We start from the raw sequence: 18415 nt of genomic DNA on the forward strand, positions 1-18415 counted from the left end.
GTCCATGCAGGTGTGGGCAAGAGTAAATCATGCAGGAAGGCTCTAGGAAGCGGCTCTATCACTGAGTACTGGAGTGTGCCACCTTTGGTTCCATCCCCACCCAAGAGTAGGGATCAACACAGTGCCTCCAGAATGCTGGGCAAGCACTCACCATGGAGTTACACCTTAGCCTCTAGCATTGAGTCTTGTTTTCAATTTTTAAAAAATACTGTTTTTTAAAAACCAAAGGCTGAATGTTATCTCTGATATACCAGTGTTAACACATGTTAAGTGCAGGAGGAAAGAACAGAAGTTCATTGGATTGGACAAAAGGGAATAAAGGGGACTGGGGTTGTGGCTCAGTGGTAGAGCACTTGCCTTGCATGTGGGAGGCCCTGGGTTTGATCCTCAGCACCACATAAAAATAAAGATACTGTGTCCATCTACAACTAAAATATAAACATACACACACACACACACACACACACACATATGGGGATGAAGGGAGAGAGGATGGGAATAGGAAAGACAGTAGAATGAATCAGACATAACTTTCCTATGTTCATTTTTGAATTCACAACTAGTGTAACTCCACATTATGTACAACCACAAGAATGGGAAGTTATACTTCATGTATGTATAATATGTCAAAATGCATTCTATTGTCATGTATAACTAAAAAGAATGAATAAAAAATAATACCAACTTTTCCCCCCCGTCATTCTACATATTTGCTGGGAACTTACCTCACCCACTGTGGGTGAGGATGCCAAGCATTCAAAGTTCTGGAACTATGCACTGAGAATTTCCCTTCCCATGTTGCCCCAGTTTGAGAACTTCCAGTTTAGGGAAGCAGACAGATGGCAATGTAGGAGTTGACAAAAACAAAACAAAGCAAACACTGTTCAGAATGTTTACCTCCAAGAAGGGGAACTGGGCTGGAAATTGAAGGGATAGATGGGAAAGTTTTGTATCATTTAAATCTTTATTATTTGGGGGTGGGGAGGCCATAGAAAAAAATGATATAGTGTGATGTCTGCTAACCTTTATACACTTCCATTGAATGAAGTAGTAATCCTCTATTCAATCTTAAAATAGGAACTGGGATTGTGACCCACTGGTTGAGCTCTTGCCTAGCATGTGTAAGGAAAGGCACTGGGTTGGATTCTGGCACCACATATAAATAAATAAAGGTCCAAAAACAACTAAAAAATTTTTTTAGAAAACTCTTAGAATAGGCAAATTTAAATGTAAACTTGTCAATTTAGGAAGCAAACCAATTAACATTTTAACTAAGGGCTCTTTTATCAGTGATAAAATAGCACCTAACCCATATCAGAACACTACAATAAACAAGTTAGGGAAGGTCCTTGCCCTCAGGGACCTTATTTTTCCAGCATAGTGACAAACAACCTACTTGGAGGTAGACATAAACCTGTTAAGGAAATAAAACAGGGAATTGTGAAAGACCAAAGTGGGGCAAAGAAGGGGATATGAGAAGTTAGTAACAAGGGACATAGAATTCTTATAGAGGAGGGGCTCAGGAGTAACAGTCTAATGAGAAGAGGCCTAAGGGGCTTTAAAGTTCCCATTTACCTACAAAGCACATTTTTATACAAATTCATGCTTTAGATCCATAAAAGCAGCAGTTTTCTAAGGTTATTTTTATTTACATTTCATAGAAAATGTCACTATCTACACCAAATAATTCTGTTATCAGAAGGGACAGAGGGGGAGGTATTAGAGGGTGCTAGAAAACAATCCTTGGCTTTGACCACTCTGGATCAGAGAATGCCTCTCCTTGAAGTGTACAGAGTTCTGATCGTCTGTAAGTTTAAAATTAAGTTTGGGTTAGCATACAAAAAGGCATACTTACATTAGCTAGCAAATGTTTGTGGAAACAGCTGTAGACCCTTTATTGTCATCAGTTGTGATCTCAAGACAATTCAACAAGCAATCTGCTAAGTACTGACCAGTTTTAAAAATCCAGCTTGATGTTAGCTTTTGAAGTGTTAGAACAACTTAAATCACAAAGTATTAACTCCCATAAAATGCTATGATAAAAAATAAATAAATATAAGTGGCCATTAACCCAAGATAACTGTCCAATATTGTGAATCAAAAACAAATTCATCACTGGTAGTGGTGCACGCCCATAATCTCAGCGACTAGGGAGGCTGAGGCAGGAGGATCACCAAATTCCAAAGCAGTCTCAGCAATTTAGGGAGATCTCGTCTCAAAATAAAAATAATTGTAGCTCAATGGTGAAGTGCTTCCAGGTTCAATTCCCAGTACTAAACCAAAACTAAAACAAAGAGAAAAACCCACACAACCGAAACCAAACCCTCCTGAACAAGCATTAAATATCCGCTGACATCCAAAATTCACAAAAAGCGTGCTGTAATCTACTGGTAGTGAGAATACAAACTGTTTTCCTGGAGGGCAAATTTGGCAGCTTAAATCCTTTGACCCAGTAATTCCCACTCCAGCAATGTATCCTAAATAATAATAATACCACGGAGAAAGAAGGATATTAGTCGCGGGGTTATTTACAACAGAAAAACTGGGAAAGAAATTTTGTGTGTGCAATAAGGTACGGTTCGACAGGATACGAGGGGAATTGTTTTCTCTAGTTAGACCTTAGTTGCCTGGCCAACCCGTTTTGCCAACACAGGCCCACGTGCAGGCTGACAAACACCGTGGTCGCTTGGTGGGCACCAGTTTGGGGTAGCGCCGCCGGGGTGCTGCTTCTGTTTACCGGGACAAGCCTTGGCTCGGCTGCATGGGGGACCACAGGCCTGGAGAGCTCACCTCAGAAGGTCGCACCCGCCCCCAATAGCCACCACCTGAGCAAACTGAGGCTCAGAGGACGAGCCCCACAGCCAGTGTCTTCGCGTCGAGAACTCGCGTGTGGGTCCTCTGGTTTGAGACCGATTTTACCTCGGTGTCCCTCCTAGGCACACCAGTTCACAGAATTCAGGAAGGTCCGGAGGCCCGACCTCAAGTCCGAAACGTGACTGCACACCGCCACGCCCACAGCGCCCCAGTGGCTAGCGCCAAAGGGACGCCAGGCTGCAGGCGGCTCCGGCTACAGCCGGCCCGCAGAGACCAAGGAGGCCCCCACGCCTCCCTCAGAGTTTCAGACCCCGGGGCCGCCCCGCAGGGCGTATCTCGCTCCCTTAGCCCCTCCCTGAAGGCCGCCTCGGGCTCGCTCATAGGCCCGTGGCCTGGCAGCGCGCCGACCGGGAGGCGGAGCCAGCAGTTTCGCGCCAAAATCGCGTAGCTGGTTCCTCCCCCGCGGGCTACGTCGCGCCCTCCTTTTTTTTTCAAACCCAGAGCGGGGCGGGGATTGGTGGGCTGGGCTCTCACGTGGTTAACGGTCGCGGGAAGCCGCGGAGCCCGAACTTGTTGCTGGACCTGCGGAGACCCCAGCCTCCGTGCCCGGGCCGACCAGCTTCCGCTGGACAGTCCGCGCCGCCACTGCAGCCTCCGCCCGCAGCCTAGAGCGCTTCGGAGTCGCCGTCGCCGCCGCCGCCGCCGCGCAGGCTCGCCGCCGCCGCAGCTAGGCGCGCCCAGTCGCACGTGGCGGACCCGCCCCCTGGGCCGGCCGAGTCCTGGACTCCGTGGTCAGCGGATCTCCAGTCCTCCGCCCCGGCCCCAGGCCCGCAATGAGCTTCCTTAGCCGGCAGCAGCCGCCGCCGCCCCGCCGTGCCGGGGCCGCCTGCACTTTGCGGCAGAAGCTGATCTTCTCTCCCTGCAGCGACTGTGAGGAGGAGGAGGAAGAAGAGGAGGAGGAGGGCAGTGGCCACAGCACTGGAGAGGACTCGGCCTTTCAGGAGCCCGACTCGCCGCTGCCGCCCGCCCGGAGCCCCACGGAGCCCGGGCCAGAGCGCCGCCGCTCGCCTGGCCCGGCCCCCGGCAGCCCCGGGGAACTGGAGGAGGACATGCTGCTGCAGGACGCCTGCCCGAGCGCGGACGCGACGGGCGGCGGGGCGGAGGGCGACTCGTGGGAGGAGGAGGGCTTCGGCTCCTCGTCGCCGGTCAAGTCGCCAGCGGCCGCCTACTTCTTAGGCAGCTCTTTCTCGCCTGTGCGCTGCGGCGGCCCGGGGGATGCGTCTCTGCGGGGTTGTGGGGCGCGCCAGTCCGGCGAGGGCCCCTGCTCGCCGCTGCCCGACCACCCGGGCACCCCGCCGCACAAGACCTTCCGCAAGCTGCGGCTCTTCGATACGCCGCACACGCCCAAGGTGAGCGGGCGGGCGGGCGGGAGGGCCGGGCGGCCGGGCCTTTAAACAGGCCGCGGCGCCCAGCCGAGCGCGCCGCTGTCGGGGTTCGGTTACATAACCGCCCGGCCGCGCCCCGCTCGCTGCCCGGCGCCGCCACCAGAGTTGGCAGCCCCTCTCTTTGGCCCTGCCCAGGAATTGTCCGTTAAGATTATGTAACTGAACAATGGGGCTCGTCTGCACTTCTTGATTTTACAAAGGGGCTGGTCGGCGCCGTGCAGGTGGCCGACGATTTGACGCCCCCGGAGTCGGGGCCGCCCCGAGCACCTCAGCCCCGAGTGTGGCACCGATATCGAGGGGTGCAGGACCGGCCCCCTGACACTCCCGAGCCATATGGTGCCTTTTAAACGCGGCGACGAGGCCTGTAATTTGGGCCCCTCGGGCAGAAGGTGTTTGGTTAAAAAAAAAACAAAACTCCCCGCTCCTATCCTTTTCGTGTCTAGTGGCGTTATGGGGAAAAAGTGAGGACTTCCATTGGCGAGTAAAGCCCGGCCTTCCCCCCATTTACAGTCCTAGACTCAGAATAATGCCGGGTAGCTTTTAAGCTTCGTTCAGGACGTAGTATCGGGTAAGCGTTTGTTTTTGTCCGTGGGATAGCGGTGCCGGAGTTTGGTTGCCTTTGGGTGATGATTAGGGACTCTGCTGTTGATATCTTAAGGAGGGTCTCTGCACCTGTTGGTGGAATGGTCATTCAGTATGCGGGTTACCACTTCTTATACTCCAGAAGTCACCCAGATTTAAGGACAGACACCGAAATTAAGACAAGCTGCACATTTGTGTGCGAAACGTATTTCAAGTGAGTCCGGGTTCACTTCGTTGTCCGTTCATCATAAACACCAGAATATATGTACTTTTGAGAATTAGTTTTATTAGCGGATTTGCCTACGGCAAGATCCTCCCGCCAGTGAGGGGAGGAGTCCCGCGGGAGTGTCTTTCAAAGCACTATTTAGATGGGGGAGGGGAGCTTTTATGAGACTGCTTTCTATTTTCAGATGACTGGGGTTTGTTAACTTTTAAAGACACTGAAATTAATTTAGTTTTAGTTAGCATAAATATTCCTTTTAGGGTTTGAGACCGATTTTACTTTGCTCCCTTTTTCGGAAAGATAGATAATATCTAATCTCAGACTCTTAAATTAGCCACTGTTTTTTGTTGTTGTTCGTTTGTTTGTTTTGTTTTTCACGAGTTACATCCCCAGCCGGTTTGAGACAGGTTCTCGCTAAATTGTTCAGGGCCTCGCTAAATTTCTGAGGTTGGCTTTGAACTTGGAATTTTCAAAGCCTCAGCCTTCCAAACGGCTGGTATTAAAAGCTTGTATGTTGCTTCATTTTTTTCCCTCTGCGGTGCTAGGGATGAAACCAGGGCTTCCAGCATATTACTCAAACACTTAACTACTAAGATACATCCCCAGTTCTGGTGGGGTACTTTGATCTCTACCTTCAGCCACTTAAAAGGCCTGTTGAAGGTTAGATTGAGAAGGCTGTCTGGAGGGGTTGGGTCCTAAGAATTTTTATTTTTCCTTCTCTAGAGTTTGCTTTCCAAAGCTAGAGGAATTGATTCCAGCTCTGTGAAACTCCGCGGTGGTTCTCTATTCATGGACACAGAAAAATCAGGAAAGAGAGAATTTGACACACGACAGACTCCTCAAGTGAATATTAATCCTTTTACTCCGGATTCAGTTTTGCTTCATTCCTCAGGACAGTGTCGTAGAAGAAAGAGAGCGTATTGGAATGAGTGAGTCATTTATCAATAGTTTGGCTTTCCCATATACCCAGAATTGGTTTGGTGTACTTAACAAAGTTTAGCTTCTACTGAATGGCATAGATGGTTAATTGTGCTCTGAAATGTTTTCTTATTAACACTTAGGAAAGGAGTGGTGTGAAAAAGGAAGGAATAAAAAAATATAAATTGTAGGAAAGCTGGTGTCAAATGAGGCAGGCAGTAAAGCCTTATTAAAAAGGCTTTACTTTCTTTTTTTTTTTTTTTTCTTGGTATCGGGGATTAAACGCTTAACCACTGGGCTACATCCCCAGTCCTTTTTTATTTTGAAACAAGGTCTCACTAAGTTGCCCAGGCTGGCCTCAAATTGCTATCCTTCCGTCTTAGTCTCCATAGTTGCTAGAAATACTGGTGTCAACCAACATTCCCAGCTTTAAAAAGACTTTAATTTTGATATGTGTGGTAATGTTGACATCTAGTTAGTGAGTGTATCTCAGCGGGGACTTTTTCATTATCTGAACTGAATCTTGTGATTACAAAATTAGAGGAATTGATTCCAGCTCTGTGAAACTCGGAGGTGGTTCTCTATTCCTGTATATGTACCATAGTCAATTTTAGATCTCAAGTTGGTGTATCTATTAGATGTGTTGATGAAAAAATATATGCTATTTTTTCAGTTCCTGTGAAGATATTGAAGGCAGTGATTATGAGCTTGAAGATGAAACAAGACCCGCTAAAGTAAATATTTATTTCTGAAATTTTGTTTAAGATATATACATGTTAAGTAAGCATGAAAACATAACCTAGAATAATTTTTTAAAAGTTCACACATAGTCCTGTCATCATAGCAAAAACTCATTTTCATTTCTTTGTATTGTGTACATGGATAACCTTTTTATTCCAGAGAATTACAATTACTGAAAGCAATATGAAGTCACGGTATACGACAGAGTTTCATGAGCTGGAAAAAATTGGCTCTGGAGAGTTTGGTTCTGTGTTTAAGTGTGTGAAGAGGCTAGATGGATGCGTTTATGCCATTAAGCGATCAAAAAAACCATTGGCCGGCTCTGTTGATGAGTATGTATTACACATTCCTATCTTTTTTTTTTTTCATTTCCTATGGCATTACAAACATTAAGGTTTTAGATGATCAAACGTTGAATTTAACTTGTTTAATTTTTGAGAAATCATAATGATTAATCAGGCCCTTTTAATTTTGTGCCATTGTTTTTTATTTTAGAGTCTAACTTAAATTTATTATTTCTAGTCAACATCCATGAATTTACAGTAGAATAGCATGTAATCTTTCCTGAGTCCTAAGGCCAGCAAACTTTCATCTTTCTGAAAGTCTTTAATGGAAGGAAGCCTTTGAGAAATCTCATGAGTCTTAACCCTGCCCCCATCCCCAGCATATTTCATTTCAGCATAAAGTTTGAAAAGTAAATTCAGAGAAATTAACTCAGGTTAGTCTTGAGTAAAAAATCATTTACCATTCTATTGATCTCAAATTTCTCCTAGGCAGAATGCTTTGAGAGAGGTATATGCTCATGCAGTGCTTGGACAGCATCCTCATGTGGTTCGATATTTCTCTGCCTGGGCAGAAGATGATCATATGCTTATTCAAAATGAATATTGTAATGGTGAGTAGTGTAATGGTTTTCTCATATATACTTGAGAAAATGAGCACCAAGGAGGGAATATTATTATCTCAAGTTTTTCTCCTTCTTTCTCTCTGACTCTTGTCTCTGTTTCTTTTTGGTGTAGTGAGTATTAAACCAAGGCCTCACATGTACAAGGCAAGCACTCCCCAGCCTGTCTTATAAACTGAAAAGATTAGAGGCTTTCTGTGTATTTTAAGTGCAAGTAGATTGAAAACCTCCCTGCTAAAGCACTTTGTAGAGACCTCAATAGAACTTTGTATACTATGCATATCCTTGTTATTAAAATTACACCAATCCATTTGAGAAAATAGCGATCTTCTCATGTATATTCTGGTATCCTAGAACCTAGCGTAGTGCATAGGGCACATAGTTGTTAAGACTGTCTTAGTCGGGGCTGGGGCTGGGACTTAGTGGTAGAGTGCTCAGTTGGCACACATGAGGCACTGGGTTCCATCCTCAGAACCACATAAAAATAAAAGGTATTTGTGTCCACCTACAACTAAAAAAATACACATATATATATATATATATAAAAAGATTGTCTTAAGTCTATTTTTTGCTGCTACAAAAGAATATTTGTGTTTGGGTTATTTATTATTTATGTATTTTGCAGTACTGGACATTGAACCTAGGGCCTAACATATGCTAAGCACTACTGCTGAGCTAATCCCCAGCCCTTTTATTTTTTTGGAAACAGGCTGGCCTTAAACTTGTGATCCTTCTGCTTTATATTTTTGTAGTGCTGAGGATTGAACTTAGGGCCTTATGCATTGTGAGGCAAGCATTCTACCAACTGGGCTATGTCCCCAGCCTTGGATAATTTTATAATAAACAGAAATGTATCTGGTTCATGGTTCTGAAGGCTGTCAACAGCATTTTTTAAGGGCTGAACCCCCTCCCTGCCTTTTTTTTTTTTTTAAATAAATCTATCTAATAACAATCTATTTTTGAGGACAGAGTCCCTGTGATGCAGTCACTTCTTATCAGACATCCCCCCATCCCTGCTCCCATTCCTTTTTGCATTGGGGATTAAGTGTCCAACACATGAACTTTGGGGGACACATTCAAATCATAGCAAAGAGATTTTTTTTTTCCCCTGTGGGATCTCACTGCATCCATCCTTGCTTTTCCATTTTATTTTCTGTTTCTAGTACTGTTGTTGGTCATGAAAGGACAATGACTCTCCATTAATGTTTTTCATTTCTTCAAGGTGTTCTGAAATTCTGCTTTACTCCCACCATGTGCTATTTTTTTGCTTTTTAAATATTTTTATTTGTTGATGGACACAATACCTTTATTTATTTATTTATTTATTTATTTATTTTTATGTGGTGCAGAGGTTCAAACCCAGTGCCTCACACCTGCTTGTCAAGCACTGTACCACTGAGCTACAAACCCATCCCTGCTGTTTTAATTCTTTAGCTTGTCTCTCTCTTGCAAATTGAAACAAAGCAGACATGTATAGGATAAACTTTGGACCTCCTTGAATTGTTTTTACCTTCATGAAGTTCTTTAAGGACCAGCTGGTTTCCTTCTTTTATTTTATTAAATCTGTACCAAAATCCTGATTTGAATGCTGATATATAGGATTCTATTATACACTCGTATTTCTTTATATATATTTTTAGTTGCAGATGAACACAATACCTTTATTTTTATGTATTTGGTGATGAGGATTGAACCCAGTGCCTTTCCTTACATGTGCCAGGCAAGTGCTTTACCACTGAGTCACAACCCCAGCCCCTATACACCCACATTTTTATATATAATGTATTATTTTTATTTCTGTACATCTTCTGTGACTATTAGAGAATTTGGAGTTTAGCTAACCCTTGAGAAAGCAAAGATTTATTTTTGTTCATTTTCATTTTTTCTTTAAATAATTAAGTGGTACAGATTTAGGTTCTCCATATTTAAAAATAATGAACAAAGCAAGTTCATTTTCCAGTCTTTACTCCTTAAGTTTAGTTCTCTGCCCTTGAAAGAACTTTGTTCATTATAAAGCATTGCTGCTAATTTGTTTCACACAGCTTTAGAAATGTTTCTATTCATAACATCAAAATTTATGTAGCTGTTTCTTATGATCTTATGGACTATTTTTTTTCTTAACCCTAACTTTTCAGTTACTGAGTTTAATTTATAACAACTTAACCATATTGTCTGTTCTGTAACATATTTACTTGATGCCATCTCCTTTTAATTTATTTTTCACGTTGATGTGATATACCCCCCAACCCCAATTTTTAATTTAAAAATACATTTGACACCTGGAAGACACTATAATACACACCTGTAATCCCAGCAGCTAGGGAGGCTGAGGCCAAATAATCACAAATTTAAAGCCAGCCCCAGCAATTAACAAGGTCCTCAACAACGTATTTAGACCCTATCAAATAAAAAATAAGAAGGGCTGGAGATGTGGCTCAGTCCTTAAGTGCACCTGGTTCCAAATCCTGGTTACTCCCCTCCCCCCAAAAATATAAAATATATTTGACATTTTGGTATTTAGTCTTAAATTGTAGAACCTCCCTTCCTGACTAATGCACTATTGACCTTTCTGATTTTATTACCCTGAGTGATTTTAAGTTTTAAATATATTTGTTGTTTTGTGGTGCTAAGGATCAAACACAAAAAATAAAAATTTTGATTTTGTAAGCAGGTTGAAGGGCAAGGTCCTAGAAAATATCATTCTTTGTTGAGAGTAAAAAGGAATGAAAGAAGACTATGAAAGAAGAAAATATTAATTTTGCTGTTTTTGTTAGGTGGAAGTTTAGCTGATGCTATAAGTGAAAACTACAGAATCATGAGTTACTTTACAGAAGTAGAGTTGAAGGATCTCCTTTTGCAAGCATGCTAGGCAAGTGCTCTAACACTGAGCTGTAGCCCAGCCCAGGTTTGTTTTAATAGTTCCTCATTGATTTTGAGACAAAGTATAAATGTAAAAAGTTTTTAAAAGTGTAAACAAATAATTGATTGGTTTAACCTGTTCTATAAAAGCAGGTTTATATTCTCATTCATAAAAGAGGTATAAATTTAAACCATACTCAGATACTGGTGTTTACCTCTAAAATTTATGGACTTGTTAGGCTTAGGGCAAGAGTTACTCATACATTGATAATGAGCATATAAATTTGGTATGGTCTTCTGTGGAGAGAGAATGAATTCGTCTGTGTTTTACGTATATTACAAATACTTACAATCTTGATCCAGCAGTTTTGGTGCCAGGACATACTACATATGTGTCAAGTGACCTATGAATAAAGATATTCATTAGGTAGGTCACAGTATATAAATGATTTTTAAATGTCCATCAATTAGGGGATTGGTTAGTACATTACCATTCAATGGAATTCTGTGGGGACACAAGAAAGAAAAGGGTAGTCTTTTTATATTAACGGAATTTTCTTCAAGATAATGAACATATAATATCATTTGTTAAAATTTGTTGAATACCTAAGAAACTGACCACATTGGTTTACTCTGGGAAAGTGAACCATTCAGGTTGCTGGAAAGAAGGTTTAAATTGTATTTTCTATCCATATGAGTCTATTTACCTATTAAAAGAAAAAATAAAAATTTTATTTTGTAAGCAGGTTGAAGGGCGAGGTCCTAGAAAATATCATTCTTTGTTGAGAGTAAAGAGGAATGAAAGAAGAAAATAATTTTGCTGTTTTCGTTAGGTGGAAGTTTAGCTGATGCTATAAGTGAAAACTACAGAATCATGAGTTACTTTACAGAAGTAGAGTTGAAGGATCTCCTTTTGCAAGTTGGCCGGGGCTTGAGATATATTCATTCAATGTCTTTGGTTCACATGGATATAAAACCTAGTAAGTATTATAAATCCTCTGACTTGCATTCTTTGGGGATATAGAGAATAAATCGTTTCATTGTAATATGAAACCACGTGGTTTTTCATTATTATCTTAAAGTATCTTTGTTAAAAGTACTGTTTTATGATTCTTATTCATCTCTTTTCTTGTTACCCTACAAATTTACATACTACTCATTAAAAGAAACCTTTCTGCTATCTTTTATAGGATCAGTGATAGAGCACTTACTAGCCTTAAGTAGTCCCTGGGTTTAGCCTCAGTACTGCAAAAACAAAAGCAAAAGACTTAACACCCTACTCCTCTGCTAGGCCAGGCCATATTTAAATATTCTCTAATTGAACCATGCTTTTTTTTTTTTTTTTTTTAATTGTTTTTAGTTGTAATGGACACAATACCTTTATTTTTTTATGTGGTGCTGAGGATGAAACCCGTGCCTCACATGTGCTCACTGAGCCACAATCCCAGCCCCTTTATTTATCCAAGTCTCAGCAGTTGATTTGTTTAAAGTAGTATCTCTCAGCACCATGCATTACATCTGATTATATCCATTTTTCTCTTTAGCATTTCATTCTGCTGCTATTCTCTTATTTACTTACGTATGTAATTGGTACTGGGGATTGAACCCAGGGGTGCTTTACCACCAAATCATCCCCTCCTTTTTGTTTTTCCTCCAATTATTTTTTATTTTGAGACAGAGCCTCACAAGTTACTGAGGCTGACTTCCAACTTGTGATGCTCCTACCTTGGTCTCCAGAGTCTCTGAGGTTACAGGCATGTGCCACCACACTTGGCTGCTTTATTCTACTTTTTAAAAATGATACAGGATTGTCTTGCAAGATACCTTTTCTTCTGAATTTGACTAGTTGCTTCCTTGTATCATTTAACTTGTTCCTTTCTCCCCTGTATTTCCTGTAAATTAATTTGTAGCTAAAGGTTGATGGGAGTCAAACTGAACATTTTAGTCTAAGTGTTTTTAAGTTGAATTTTACAGGGTTTTTTTTGTTGTTGTTGTTGTTTTTGACAGTACTGGGGATTGAATGCAGGGCTTTATGCATACAAGGCAGGCACTCTACCAACTGAGCTATTTCCCCAGCCCTTTTTCCTTCTTTTTATCTATGGGAATGTATGTCAATTCATGAGAATTTAAGTCACTTTATATAAATCTTTTGTGTGTGTGTGTGTGTGTGGTGCTGGGGATTGAACCTAGGGCCTTGAGCATGCGAGGCAAGCACTCAACCAACTGAGCTATATCCTTAGTCTCTATACATCTTATTTCTGATGTAATTTTTTATTTGGAATTGAACATATCTCTAAATAAAATTTTTATTTTCAAAAGGAAAAATACATTGGTAGTGGTTGTGAATCTGAATTAGTAAGGTCCATTAGCTATACTCCCTTATAGCTTATATGAACTGTAAGATAAATACCATAGACCCTTGTGTTGCAAGGTACAAAGTGTGAAATTATTAAGAGATATGAAGTTTTAAAATCAGCAAATTTACAAATCCTACCTAAGTTGTCTAAAAATAAATAGAAATTGGACAGAGGAGTCCAGTGAGTATAACATTTATAAATTCAGAATTTTATCAGTAATAATAAAATGAAATCTGCCACTAAAACTTAAGTTAATCATGAGTTTACTTGGATTTGAAGGAAAAGCTAATGTCTGTACAGTAGCAAATAGTGAACTACAAAGCAATATTGGTCAGTAGATTCTATATGGTCAGCCAAACTCGCTGGCTAAATATCTTATTCATACCAGCCTTGTAATCACTAAATTAAAATTTGTGCTTTGGCAGCATCACAAATTACTATGTTTTGTATTGTTTTTAAGTTAATAAACTGCTAGAGATTAATATGTATTTGATGAGATTCTAATGCAAGGTTTTCTAAGTGTTCAGGGATCATTGTCGAGCTAGGAAGTATTTTCCCAGAAAATATAGCTTTGTCATCCTCCCCTGAAGTTTTTGTTCTCATTGGTTTTGGGGTAGAACATGAGAGCTGGATTTTTAAAAGCCTTTTGGATGATGTTGATATTTGACTTTGTTTATAAACTATAGTTATACTTTTGTTAGTGAGGCTTAAATAATTAACTATTTAACAGGTAATATTTTCATATCTCGAACTGCAATCCCAAATGCTGCCTCTGAAGATGGAGATGAAGATGACTGGATATCCAACAAAGTTATGTTTAAAATAGGTAAGAAAGATAACTAGATTGTTATGTTAAAATTAAGACAAATGCTATTTGTTTTGGTTTTTAATTCTGAGTGTGTGTGTGTGTGTGTGTGTGTGTGTGTGTGTGTGTGTATGCATGCCAGAAATTGAACCCAGGGGGCCTTGCACATGTTAAGCAAGTGATCTACCACTGGGCTATATCCCCAGCCCTTGGTTTTAATTCCTACTGTGATTTTTCAATATTTCTAGGTGATCTTGGACATGTAACAAGAATCTCTAGTCCACAAGTTGAAGAAGGTGATAGTCGTTTTCTTGCAAATGAAGTTTTACAGGAGGTAATTTTTGTCTTTTGATAATTTATTAATACTTTATTAATACTGTTGCCTTGTACTTTATTAATATGTTGCTTTGTAATACCTATCGGTTGTTGGAAAATATGAATACAAATATATTAGAATTTTTATAACTGGTGGAACAGAAAGTCTAAACCATTAGGTGGGAATATTTATCTAGTAAAAGTCATTGAAGGCAAAGATTTATTGTGACATTGAAGTTAAAGAGATGTTCTCATACGCTACTGGTGAACTTTAAAATGTTAAAGTCTTTTTGGAGATCAAAATGTTAAGATCTGTCAGTATTTAAAAATCTGTGGTTTCAAAATCAGTTTGCCACATAATTTCAGAAGAAGTCTAACAAACATTTAAAATAGAATAACAACAGAAAGTATAATTATGATCTTATTAATCTTTTATATATGTATTTGCTTTATTGCACATGTATGTATTTATGACTTGTTGGTATGTTCATGTACACGTGTTGTGTTTGCATAGGAATCCCTAGAGAGTGAGTTTTTTTCTGAGAATTTAAGGAGCTTGTTATAAAGTTAAGAATGAATTTGGTTTTAGATATATATTTAAATTTTCCCTTCTGGAAAGTGCATGTTACTTTGTAATTTAAACGTGGCATTAACATTTTAATTTAGTCTGATTTTTCACTTAAATCATCATTGAAGTGTACTCTTTTGACCATTTTTACATAACTTTTACAGAACTATACCCATCTACCAAAAGCGGATATTTTTGCCCTTGCCCTCACAGTGGTGTGTGCTGCTGGTGCTGAACCTCTTCCCAGAAATGGAGACCAATGGCATGAAATCAGACAGGGTAGATTACCTCGAATTCCCCAAGTGCTTTCCCAGGAATTTACAGAGTTGTTAAAAGTAAGCATTTTATATATGAACCATTTTGTCAACACTGTTCAATACTTTGTTAAGTTGAATGTCTTTAATTTTACTTTTCTTTCTAAGGTTATGATTCATCCAGATCCAGAGAGAAGACCTTCAGCAATGGCACTGATAAAGCATTCAGTATTATTGTCTGCATCTAGAAAGAGTGCTGAACAATTACGAATAGAATTGGATGCTGAAAAGTTCAAAAATTCACTTTTGCAGAAGTAAGTGAGGAGTTTTGTTTTTACTTTTTCATTTTCATTAATTCTCAGAGTTTTAATGAGAGCCAAGCACAGTGGTGTATGCCTGTAATCCCAGTGGCTTGAGAGACTGAGGAAGAAGGGTCACGAGTTCAAAGCCAGCCTCAGCAAAAACAAGGCACTAAGCAACTCAGTAAGACCATGTCTCTAAATAAAATACAAAAATAGGGCTGGGGATGTGGTTTAGTGGTTTAGTGCTCCTGAGTTCAGTCCCTGGAACAAAAAAAAAAAAAGAAATTTTTAATGAAAGATCACTTAGGCTCAACAAAAGATATAATATTAGTTTGATATGTTGTTGCAAATGAGAGTTTGGAGACTTCTGCCTTAAGTGAGTATTTGAAATATTGTGTTCTTAATAAACGTTGAAATTTATGAAATTTAAAAATGTTAAGCCTAGAATTTTTGCAAGTGGCAATAGTTGTTAAACTCTAAATAATAGTAAAAGCTAAGTGAGTCCTAACCAATTTTTTCCCCAGACTCATCAAAAATTGTCTTCCTTAAAACATTCTGTTGTGCTTATTTTACAAAAGGATGAAATTAATATTGATTAAGTTGGCAAAGATGATTATATATATTTGGCCTAAATGGCTTGACAGTTTTAGAAAGATAGTTTGTAAAGATTAAGATCATCAGGGACTGGGGTTGTAGCTTAGCTGTAGAGTGCTCGCTTAGCACATGTGAGGCCCTGGGTTTGATCCTCAGCACCATATACAGATAAGATAAACATATTGTATCTAACTACAACTAAGAAATAAATATTTTTAAAAATCATCATCAAAAGAGAGAAATAGGGTCTGGGGTTATAGCTCAGCAGTAGAGTGCTTGCCTCACAAGTGTGAGGCACTGGGCTCGATCCTCAGCACCACATAGAAATAAACAAACAAAAACAAAGGTATGTGTCCATCTACAACACACACACACATATATAAAAAAGAGGGAAATATTGGAAAGTATTAGTAACCACATGTCACATTTCTAGTTCTTTTGATTTATTACTCCCATTTTGAGTCTAACATAAGTGACTTTTTTAAAGTTTTGTATTAAATCTTAAAATTTTTAAATTCTAAAATTTTATATTTAAATATTAAAATGTTTATATATCATTAGTTTGATAACCATCAGTTTATATAGATAAGGTTCTCCTTTCATCTGTTTTGCAAAATAGATTCATAATTTAAGTTAGAGTTTTATTTGAATTTTTTTTAGTGCTGGGAATTAAACACGGGGACACTTTACCACTGAGTTAGTCCTCAGCCCTTTTATTTTTTGAGACAGAGTCTTGCTAAGTTGCTGAGGCTGACCTTGAACTTGGAATCTTCCTGCCTCAGCCTCCCAAGTCATTGAAATTACAAGTGGGTGCCACCGTGTCTGGCTGAAATTATTTTTTAAGACCTAAAGTTATTACTATTTATTATTACTCATGTCTTTATATTAAAGTATATATGGTATTTTGATGCCAAAAGCACAAAATAAAAATAATTTTGTACATTTAAGTTGAATAGAAGCTAAAGTTTCATGTTATATTTTTTCTTTCTTTAAAAGTATATCTTAGGGTGAAAAAAACAAAAGTTTAAAAAAAAAAAGTACATCTTGGAATAATGGTGTATGAATAGTTCCCAGTTGATAGTACAGTTTGTGTTTGGCCTCTTAGAATCTCTTCCTAGGATTAATAGATAAAAAGTTCTGTTTTCTATTTTTATGTTCTTAGAGAACTCAAGAAAGCCCAGCTGGCAAAAGCTGCAGCTGAGGAAAGAGCACTCTTCACTGACCGGATGGCCACTAGGTCCACCACCCAGAGTAATAGAACCTCTCGACTTATTGGAAAGAAAATGAACCGCTCTGTCAGCCTTACTATATACTGAACTGCTCATTTCCCACCTCCCCTCAAAAAAAAACTGTGACAAGAGGAAGCTAGGTTGAAATCACTGCTAGAATCCACTTTGCAATTACTTTCTCTATTGGTGTCAGTAGTTTTACTGAAATACTTTTTAGGACTTTTATTTGTGAATTACAGTTGAAAGCTGTATTTTGACCTTTGCCATATCAGGCTTTTGTGTATAGTCTTATCAGTTTGTCTTCTGTAGGATGTCAGTCAGTCACTGTTGGATGTTACACCATCCTTTGCAGGGTTAACCACTGTGGTGGTGTGCTGCTTACAGTTTTCTGTTGCATTGTAATAAAAGGTATCTTTCCCTGTAGTGACCTGTAGAAAGGACTCAAGGGCTTTATTGCAAACATACTTCCCTTTGAAAAGGGAAATATTAAGATACTCAGTACTACTCAGCCTCTCCAATGTACCTGTGTGTCAATCTTACATTTCTTTTTTTCTTTCTTTCTTTCTTTTTTTTTTTTTTTTTAATTGTGAATTATATATCCAACTGGGAGCACTTTGTAGGCATTGCATGAACCATGGAATGATAATTCTGTGGAAGTATTGCCTTGTGAATTTGCTGCTATTTTAGTTTTGTCTTTGCTGTAAAATTGTAGCATTAAACAATCATCATTGTTAATAGGCTTTCTTTTGAAACAATTATGTGAAATATATAGCTGCTTTTGATGAAAAGCAGCTATTTGCCTTTTTTTCTCTTTGAACTTTGAAGCTAGTGCATTGAAAAAAATGCACCTCTTCCCCTTTGGAATGCTGTATTAATGTAGTATAATTATTACTGGTTTTGTAATTTTTTCAGATAATGTCCTTCCCTGACAACTTTTTTAAAATGTCTCCTTCCTTCTCCCAAGTTTTGTACTTGATTGTATGGTTAGTCTTGTTTTTAAATGTTTTGCCTGGTTTCTCTTCAATATTTGTGTATATAAACTGATCTTGGTAATATTGTACATAGCTGTTTGAAATGCCAGAATGACTTCTGACTATACCAAGTTTTTCACAAAATATATTTGATCTGTGATTAGCCACTTAATTATTAACACTGGCTAATGGATATTACAAAAAAAATTGTCTCTTGTTTGTTTTCTCATTAACTTTGTTCTAAAACATGTTTGCACTTGTCTGTTTGACTTGTGTTATTAACATTGATTGGCATATTAAAAGTCACTCTGAGCTTACCTTAATTGTTGATATCTTTGTGGTGCCTGTTTTCTCTTATTTTATCTCCATTATCACTACATTATAAAATGTAGAGTGTAATGTATATAAAGTACTATAGCAGAGTGCATATTTTTGATGAAATACAAAACTTACTGCCAGTTTAATGATAGGCTTTAGTCCAGTTATATTTTGTGATTCCCTAAAAGTTCACCCATCAACTTTAAATCATTAAAA

At 39.2% G+C, this 18415-nt stretch overlaps 1 protein-coding gene across 1 annotated transcript; it reads left to right on the forward strand.

Annotated features, from left to right (window-relative positions):
* Positions 1–2068: 2068 nt before the first annotated feature.
* WEE1 (WEE1 G2 checkpoint kinase) lies at positions 2069–18307 on the forward strand. Its single transcript, XM_081266468.1, has 11 exons — positions 2069–4223; positions 5788–5993; positions 6656–6716; positions 6883–7055; positions 7497–7618; positions 11320–11466; positions 13574–13669; positions 13897–13982; positions 14696–14866; positions 14954–15099; positions 16844–18307. Exons 1-11 carry the CDS (start codon positions 3648–3650, stop codon positions 16995–16997), a joined length of 1938 nt encoding a protein of 645 aa, XP_081122594.1. The 5' UTR covers positions 2069–3647; the 3' UTR covers positions 16998–18307.
* Positions 18308–18415: the final 108 nt, after the last annotated feature.

The sequence above is a fragment of the Spermophilus citellus genome (assembly GCF_964194105.1).
Source record: "Spermophilus citellus genome assembly, chromosome: 2".
NCBI classification, from domain to species: domain Eukaryota; kingdom Metazoa; phylum Chordata; class Mammalia; order Rodentia; family Sciuridae; genus Spermophilus; species Spermophilus citellus.